General features: G+C 44.0%; 1 protein-coding gene across 1 annotated transcript in view; it reads left to right on the top strand.

Moving 5' to 3' along the window:
* The window catches only part of HYDIN (HYDIN, axonemal central pair apparatus protein), a 361269-nt gene that overhangs the window by 346384 nt on the left and 5009 nt on the right, over window positions 1–9876 (top strand). The window contains exons 80-83 of the mRNA XM_015558788.1: window positions 632–851; window positions 2443–2655; window positions 3499–3662; window positions 4509–4659. Of these exons, the coding sequence (XP_015414274.1) occupies window positions 632–851; window positions 2443–2655; window positions 3499–3662; window positions 4509–4659 (748 nt within the window). The remainder of the gene's footprint in view (window positions 1–631; window positions 852–2442; window positions 2656–3498; window positions 3663–4508; window positions 4660–9876) is intronic.

Raw genomic sequence — 9876 nt, 5'->3', positions numbered from 1 at the left:
CTCTTCCCACTTCCTAGCAGGTGCCCACCCCAGTCACTACTCAGGCCTGCCACCAAAGCCGTGCGGGCTGCACACCACACACCTGCAGGGCACCCCTCACACAAACTCGGTGTGGCAGCCCTTGCACTGGAAGCACATTGGTCTGCGCTGTCCACCCTCTGTCTCCTGCCTGGACCAAATGCCGGACCACAGTGATGACCACTCAGAGCCATCGCATCCCAATGCCACCAAGAGCAGATGCAACTCTCCCAGGAAGGGATCATCTCCACCCTCCTGGATCTGGCCGGGGAGGCTGTGCAGGGAATGGTTAGGGCCACAACCTGAGGAAGGTTCCAGTCCTAGCTCAGCCACTTGCGACCTTGAGTGCACACGTGGAAGCATGTTCATGTGTATGTCCCCAATGCAGCCACTTCCCATCCTGCTCAGCTCTGAAAGGGAACCGAGTTACCTTACCCAGGAGGGACCTGGACCCTGCCCACAGCCTCTGCTATACCGAGCAATCTTTCTCCTCCCAGTCCCATGGAGTCCACAAGGGGTGAACCTCCAGTCTCTCGTTCTCAGCAGCATTGAGGACACCCCCAGGACATCCCCTAGTAAACTGTCTTCCTTGTCTCCTTTTGTCTTGGAAAAGGTTTAAATGGGATGTCAAAAAATTTGAGCCTAATTTCTCCATCAGTCCAGAAGAAGGCTATATCACTACAGGCATGGAGGTTTCTTTAGAAGTGACCTACCACCCCACAGAGGTGGGCAAGGAGAATCTCTACAAAAACCTGCTCTGCTTCATCCAAGGAGGCCCTCCTCTGAGCCTAACCCTGTCTGGAGTCTGCGTGGGACTACCTGCAGTGAAAGAGGTCAGTAAGTGCTGCCCACAGAAGGGCCATGGCCAGAGTGGGCCTAGAAAGCCCCCCAAGTGAACTCAGCCAGGCCTTCCAGAGACAGATGCTCTGTTCAAATAGTCCTCGGTGCCCACCTCAAATATTCAGACTTACCCCTGCCTCCACAGGGCCTTTGCACATGCTCTTTCCGCTGCTGGAATGTTCTTTTTCCCTCTTCATTCAGTTAATTCCTATTCATTCTTCAGCTCTCAATTCAAGCATCACATTCTCAAGGAAACTTGCCTTGACATCTCTGGCTAGATCAAGTTCTGTTATAAGCCATGAGTGAGGGGTGAACGCCTTTACTATGTGTTGTTGTTGTTTTTAATAGCCTTGGGTTAACCCTCTGCTAGCTCTGTTCCTAGAAACCTAACAGTGCACTGCCCGCTGTGTTCCTGGTAACACTGCTTATGGTAAAAATGATACCTGATCCCCATCTCTCTAATTTTGTTATTTCAAGAATGGTATGTAAATGAGAACATACAGAATGCTATAAACATGCATGAACAAGTCTTGGCAAGAACACATGCTTTCATTTTCTTGGGTACTTAGGAGTGAATGGCTGGGTCAGAGGGTAGATATATGTTCACTTTCTTAAGAATCTACCAAAGTGGTTGTGTCATCTCACATTCCCACTAGTAATGTCTGACATTTCTATTTGTATCACATCCTTATCAACACTTGATATGGTCTTTCTTTTTTATTTTAGTCATCCTAATAGACATGTAGTGGTATGTCGTGGTAGTTTTTCATGTGCATTTCCCTAATGACTAATGATGTTGCGGATTTTTTCAGATACTTATTTGCCATCCATATGTATTCTTTATTGAAATATTTGTTCACATCTTTTATTTGTAATTGGGTTGTTTGTGTTCTTAATATTGAGTTTTCAGAGCTCTTTATATATGCAGGACACAAGTGTTACATTTAGATCATCAGTCTGTTTAAAGTTCATTTTTGTATGCAGTACAAGATATGGATCAAAATTCTTTTTACTTATATGGATACCTAATTATTCCAGCACCATTTGTTGAAAAGATTATTCTTTCTCTACTGAATTGCCTTTGCACTTTGGTGAAAACCCAATGGATCATATATGTGTGTGTCTATTACTGAACTCTATTCTTGTCCATTGATCTATTTGACTCTCTTAACACCAATACCACACTGGTCCATGTTGTTACATTCAATGGCCAGTTCTCACCCTCATCTTAGTTGACCTCCTGGTAGCATTTGACACCCTGAACAAGTACCTCCTTCTTCTCACAGTTCCTTCAAATGGCTTCCGGATGCCACCCTCTCCTGGTTCTCTTCCTGCCTCATTAGCTGCTCCTTCCCATCTCTTCTCATTCTTCTTAACATTGGAGTGTGCCAGTCAGGAATTTGTCCTTAAAGTCCTGCTTTTTTCTAAATGCACTTACTTCCTGATAATTGCATCCAGTATTTTCGCCTTAAAAAAAAACCTGCTAAACTGACAACTCCCAATATGCACCTCCAGTCTGAACTTGGCTTTGAACTCCGAACTTGTCAATTCCACTGCCTGTGTAAGGTGCCGCTTTTCTTCCAGACGGTAAATTTCACCTGCCAGGTGCGCTCCAAGCACACGCAGACCATCCAGCTTTCAAATCGCACCAACCAGACCTGGAATCTGCACCCCATCTTTGAGGGCGAGTACTGGGAGGGGCCCGAGTTCATCACTCTGGAGCCCCATCAGCAAAACAAGCCCTATGAGATCACCTACAAGCCCCGCACCATGAACGTGGAGAACCGCAAGCACCAGGTAGGCTGAGCACCCCATCAGTTCGTGTCCTGGCGTGACGGGAGGGAGAAGTGGTGTGACAGAGGTTAGGAGACAGAGCTTGGCAGCTCAGAGATAGTTCGAACGAGAGGGGACCCTATCTTCTGGTATCTTCACTCCCAATACTCTGCAGATACAGCCCTGGCTGCCATCATAAACATACCCAGTTTTTCATTCTGTTAATTTTCACTGTACATTCTATCATGAGCATTTTTCTATTTAATTGGGTAGTCTTCATGATAATCATTTTTTTTCAGTATTTTTTTTATTTCAGAAAGGAAGGGAGAGAGAGAGAGAGAGATAGAAACATAAATGATGAGAGAGAATCATTGATCAGCTGCCTCCTGCACAGTCCCTACTGGGATCGAGCCCACAACCCAGGCATGTGTCCTTGACTGGAATTGAACCTGGGACCCTTCAGACCGCAGGCTGCTGGACTAACTACTGAGCCAAACCAGCTAGAGCGATAACCATTTTTAATGGTTGCCTAAAATTTTGAATGAGGGTTTCATGATTTATTTAACATTCCCCAGGTGTTGAATATTTAAGTTAGCTCCATATGTTCCTATAAATGGTTCTAATATATATGCTTATGTATGTATGTAACATTTTCCCCTAGAGGGATTTTTCTAAGGTAAGACCCCTTGTCTGTGATTCCTGGTTAAAACACATGGGAATATTGTTATGAATCTTGAAACAGCTGCTTCCCCAAAGTGTTAAGCTCATTTGCAGAGCCTCCGTTAATCCCGAGTCACTACCATGCCTGAGAGGTGCCTAATAAAGGCCCCTCGGTATCATTCTGATTGCATCTCCTCCTCTCCTTAGGGCACCCTCTTCTTCCCCCTGCCAGACGGAACCGGCTGGCTATATGCACTGCATGGGACTGCCGAGCCCCCCAAAGCCGTGGCCAGTATCTACCGTGAAGTGCCATGTAAGACACCCTACACTGAGCTCCTGCCAATCACCAACTGGCTGAACAAGCCCCAGAGGTAAGGGAGTGGGGCAAGGGGTTGGGGTTGGGGAGACAGAAGGAGGACTTCTGTCTAGCCTGGCCCTTCCCCTAGTCAGGGCCTCTGGAGGACATTGGCTAAAAGGGCCAGAGACCCAGTTCCCTGATGTGGCCAGGCATTGCCTGAACTCTAAGCCTCCAGAGACATTCTCCTGTTTGTGCTCTCTGTGCGTGGCTGGTTACCTATGAACCTCCTAGAACAGCGCCTGGCCCCAAATAAGTGCTCAAGAAATGTTAGTTATTACTATTGTCGTAACAATAATCATGGTGGTTATTATTGAGTGTTCGGTCTTATTACCTAAGCCACTGGCCAGAGAAGGACATCCCTTGGACCTTGGACTTGCAGTGGAAGTAGAGAAGAATGCAAGGACTCGAGGACCTTGAGGCCAAACAGTCTAGTCCCCTTCGTTTATAGTTCAGGAGCCAGAGGTTGGGAGAAGAGGCCCCTTGTTGAGCATTGTGGGTCAAGGCCCACACCTAAGTTCTGCCATTAACTAGTCATGTTACCTGAGCATGTTATCTCCCTTCTCTTGGCCTCATTTCCTCGCTAGTAAATGGAGATGGTAATGACCTGCACCTCCTGCAGACATCACAGGGATTAAAGGCCTGTAACACATGCAGAGCACGGACTCAATGGCTGGCACATAATAGGTGGTCAGTGAATGGCAGTTACTGTTATTGTTAGAGACAGAGTGAAGGCAAGAACCCTGGACCCATGTGTTTTACATAAAATCAAGAAGAGAGATAGCACCTTTCCTTCCTTTCTTTGGGCAAATATCTCATTTTCTCTCTCCTCCCTTCTTGTGCTCCTGTGGCTCCCCCCTAGGTTCCGGGTCATTGTGGAAATGCTGAAACCAGAGAAGCCAGACCTAAGTGCCTCCTTAAAGGGCCTTGATTACATTGATGTACTGTCTGGATCCAAGAAAGACTACAAGCTGAACTTCTTTTCCCACAAGGAAGGACTATACAGCGCAAAGGTATCCATATGTCAAAGGCATTGCCCTGGAACCCTGGAGGTCTGACCCTGAGGTTGGCAGTCCCGGTGTTAGGGAGCGAAGAAGTCCTCCAGAGCCAGCCTATCCTTATCCTGTCGGGCTGACCATTTAAAGTGACCTGGCAAAGGCAGTCAGGTGCCCCAGGCTCTTTAAGATGAGACCAGATTGCAAGGCCAGCCAGCCATCACATAGGCCCATGCCAAGCTTTGAAGGAAGAAGAGTCGTGAAAACTCTTATGCAGTTTGTAACAGCGGACTGGCAAATACCAGGCCACACAAATAAAATATCCCCATTTTCTGAGGGCTTATAGGGTGTCCGGCGTTGTGCTGAGCACTCAACACACATAGCTAGCAATGTCAGAGCCAGGATTCAACTCAGAGTCATCTGCTCCAAGACACCACGGGATCTTTCATATAGGAGCTGTTTTTCCTAATTCATTCATTAGTTCAATAAACATCTACTGAGCATATAAGCCATATAGTAGGTGCTGCTGACACAGCAATCATCAAAAATAGACACAGTCCCTATTCTCATGGAGCACACAGTCCAGTGAAGGGAGATGGACATTAATCAGAAAATTGCACTATGAATGCATTACTACAAAACGAGGTATGTGCTTTGAAGAAAGGGGGCATATGTGAACTCACAAGAGAGGTCAGGGCTGAAGATAATATATGGGAATTATCCATTTATCGATAGTATTTAAAACTATGTAGATAGGGAAAGATTTTAATGTGAATAAAAACAGAAAGTAGGAACACATCTGCCCTGCCAGAAGAGATACCGACAAAGCCCAGCCAGCAGCGTGTCATCTCTCCTACAATCACTGAGTTAGGCTGCTCCACTCAGATCACATTCACAAACAAGTTGAAAGAGAACCTTAAAATCAAGGAATCACAAAATATCTGAAGTGGGGGAAGCCACCATAAAATAGAAATACCAGCTCAACAAAGAAGAATTCCTGAGATAAGAGGTATTAAAGCAAACTGAAGAAGACTTTCAGTGAATATTATCAACTAGAGGCCCGGTGCACAAATTCATGCATGGGTGGGGTCCCTTGGCCTGGCCGGTGATCAAGGCCTATGGGGAAGTGGGGGGCTGAGTGGGGGGAGGGGTCGCAGAAGGTTGGCTGTGGGAGCGCACTGACCACCAGGGAGCAGCTCCTGCGTTGAGCATCTGCCCCCTGGTGATCAGTGTGAGTCATAGCCACTGGTCGACCAGTTTTTCTGGTTGTTCCAGTCATTTGGCCGTAACGGGCACTTAGGCTTTTATATACTATATATAGCTATCCTTTTTTTAAAAAATATATTTTATTGATTTTTACAGAGAGAAAGGGAGAGGGATAGAGAGTCAGAAACATCGATGAGAGAGAAACATCGATCAGCCGCCTCCTGTACATCTCCCACTGGGGATGTGCCCGCAACCCAGGTACATGCCCTTGATCGGAATCAAACGTGGGACCCCTCAGTCCGCAGGCCGACGCTCTATCCACTGAGCCAAACCAGTATCCTTAAAGGAATGAAGGAAGATAATCATACTCATGAAATAAGAACAGACTGTTGTGGAAGAGAATCAATTGGAGACCCTGAAAATGAAAAATAGGATATTTGGAATAGAAATCCATAGAGGTCCTGGCTAGTGTGTCTCAGTTGGTTGAGTGTTGTCCTGGGCACCAAAAGGGCACCAGTTCAGTTCCAGTTGGTCTGGCACATGCCTGGGTTGTGACTCGATCTCCAGTGTGGGGACATGAGGAAGGCAGCTGATTGATATTTCTGTCTCACATCGATGGATGTTTCTCTCCCTCTCTCTCTTCCTCTCTCTCTAGAATCAATAAAAACATTTTTTAAAAGAAAACCACAGAGGACAGCTGAATAGTGTAATGAACTCTGGGGAAGAATTATTTGTAAGTGAGAAGACAGAACTGAGTAATATCACCAGGTTTTAGCACATGAGTACAAAGATATTGAAAGATGAAAGGAAAGAATAACAGATGTTGCCGAAACCGGTTTGGCTCAATGGATAGAGCGTCAGCCTGCGGACTGAAAGGTCCCAGGTTCGATTCCGGTCAAGGGCATGTGCCTGGGTTGCGGGCACATCCCCAGTGGGGGATGTGCAGGAGGCAGCTGATCGATGTGGGGGGTGTGCAGGAGGCAGCTGATCGGTGTTTCTCTCTCATCGATGTTTCTGGCCCTCTATCTCTCTCCCTTTCTCTCTGTGAGGAACAATAAAATATATTATATAAAAAAAAAAAGAATGACAGGTGTTGGTGAGAGTGCAGAGCAATTGAATCCTTAGCTGTGGTAATATAAATAGTGCAGTCACTTTGGAAAACAGTCTGGCATTTCTTTATATGCTTAAACATAGAGTTACCATATGACTCAGCAATTTCACTCCTAGATATATACCCAAAATAGAAACTACTTAGAATGATTTTCAACCTAGAGCTCAAAACTATTATGAGAGCAAAATAAAGATATTTTTTAACATGCAAGGACTCAAAGTAACCCACCCATATACACAATCTTTGAAAAGAGTACTACAAATTAAAACTTTTTAAATGAACAAAAATTTAAAAAATAAGTAAATGAATCCAAGAGAAAAGTACAAGGATATAATGAACAAAGAATCTAAATTGATGGGTAATTTCAAATAATTGTTGAAAAGCAATCTGAAATACTTCATATGGCCTCAAGTTAGGAAGGGAAAGAATAAAATAAGGCAATGAAAATAATGTTCTCATTCTGTTGGAAGTAAATGGGGAAATAAGAGATATTTTCTCTTTTATAGAGAAGCGTAGGGAGAAAATAGAGATTTTCATAACCTGTAGGTGTGAACAGAAATATATAAATACATATATGTATTAAAATGTAAGTGTAAAGACTTTTGAGTAAAAATGACAATGAGCCCAGATCACAGAATTTCTTTACAGTAATAAGTATTTAAATTGACAATGACAATAACAAAAAGGTTTTTTAATCAACAATAACAACAAATTTTTAAAAAATCAATAGCACCTTTGGTTATGATGGAGTAACTAGTCCTCCCACCATATAAACCATAAAGCTGGATAAACTGTCTGGGGCACGTCTTCTCAGTCATTGGAAAACAAGCAGCACAATACTGCAATTCATCAGCGAGAAGGAAATGTATGAGCCCCATGATTGTCATGGCTCTCTGCCCAGGGACAATTTCCTGACTGCAGTGCAGTGAGCTGGAGTCTAAGTAAAGCGCAGCAGCCCCGGTGAGCAGAGGTGACAGAAATCAGAGTTTGGTGCAGCCTGAATAGCCGGTCCCTGCAGGGTAAGGCGGCAGAAAGGAGGGAGCAGGATAGGGAGGGAGTGGGAGTACAAAAGTCCATACAGCAATTCCCCTTGAAGTCCTTGGCTGAAGGTGGACTGTCCATGCACAGGAAGAGACTACATGAGAGAGCAGCTGCTACAGGGGTGATAAGGACTGACGGTGCCCTACATGAATCAGCGCCGGGGAGCATAGGAGGCCTGGCCCAGCCAGAGTGGAGAGGCTGCATGAACAACACCTCCTGAACCCTGGTAACCCAGTTGAAATCCCCGAGAGGCCAGAAGAAAGCACCGTGTCCATAGGATAAGATCTTCTGAGGGCCAGCCTGGAAAAGCCTTACACTAAAACATTTGGATAGCGAACCCCACCAAGTTGGAAGGTCTTGAGGAACACCGTGAGGTTTCCACATACCTGCTCTAACCAAGCATGAAACCAAACCTACACAAGTTTAAAGTGTCAGTGATTGAACTGCCTCCTAGAATAAAATCAACACTCGTATAAGGAAGATAACAGAATCCAGAATCTCTACAATGATCATCAACAGTGTCCAATACACAAACAGAAATTACTAGACTTGTGATAAAGCCATCAATGGAAACTGACTCCAAGATGGGACAGATATTGGATTTAGCAGGCAGAGACCTCACAGAAGCTATTATAAACATGTTCAAGAACTGAAAGAAAATATTTTAAGTAATTCAATAAAATCTTATCTTAGTGAGTGTACCGATAAAGAATCTCAGCAGAGAAATAGAAACTATGAAAAAGAACCAAATGGAACTGAAAAGTACAACAAACTGAAATGAAAAATGCATTGGATGTGCCCCACAGCTGATGAGAGTTGTGAGAAGATACACTGGACGTGAAACAAATCAATAGAAAGTTTCCAATCTGAAGAACACAGAGGAAAAAAGATAGAGGAAAAACAACCAGAGCATCAGGAACCTGTGAGAAAAATATAAGGTGGTCTCATACATGGGTATTATGAGTCAGAAGAAAAGAAAATGAGAATGGGACAGAAAATTATTTGAAAAAATAATGGCTGAAATGTCCCTGATTTGGTGTGGTTTTTTTTTTTAAATGATTTACAGATCCAAGAAACTTGGCAAACCTCAAGCAGTAAAAATATAAAGGAAACCATGCCTATGATCATCTTAGAAACACTGCTGAAAACCAAACAGAAACAGAAAAGCTTAAAGCAACCAGATTTAAGATCTATTACATACAGGGGACAACAATAAAAGTGCCCCCTGACTTCTCTTCAGAAGGAATGGAAGCCATCTACGAAGTGCTGAAAGAAAAAGAAATGATCAACCTAGGATTCTTTATTCACTGAAACTATCCTGTAAATGTGTGAGTGAAATGGGCATTTTCAGATAAAAGAACATGAGAGAATTCATTGCCAGGAGACTTGCATTACTGAATGCATTAGCATTATTGGAATGCAAATAGGTATTCTTCATTCCGAAGGGAGATGATACCAGATGGGAACCTGGGTCTGCTGGAAGGGGAGAATAGCACTACACATGGTAAATAAATAGGCAAATATTCAAACATGTTTTTCTGCTCATAACTCTGTTTAAATGATGACTGACAGCTCATAGCAAATATAACATTGTAAAGTGGACGTTCTCCTATACGTAGAAGTAACAGGTCCGATGACAAACGCACAAAAATGGGACGGACAGGTCAATGAAGTTACAGGTCAGTAAGGTCACCACATTGTGCCGTGGGAAATGTGAGGTAGGAGGCATGAACCGTCAGTTGGAAAGTGGAAAGTGATGAAATGCTCACTCTAAATTTTGACAAGTTAAAACTTCATGTTGCCAGCTCTATAGCAACCATGAGAAATCTTTCCTTTAAAAAGCTAGCTAAGAAGCCATTAGAGGAAATGAGATATAT

Source organism: Myotis davidii, unplaced genomic scaffold (genome assembly GCF_000327345.1).
Source record: "Myotis davidii unplaced genomic scaffold, ASM32734v1 scaffold453, whole genome shotgun sequence".
NCBI classification, from domain to species: Eukaryota; Metazoa; Chordata; class Mammalia; order Chiroptera; family Vespertilionidae; genus Myotis; species Myotis davidii.
Note: the sequence above shows the minus strand (reverse complement) of the source record. Positions and strands in the feature narration are given on the sequence as shown.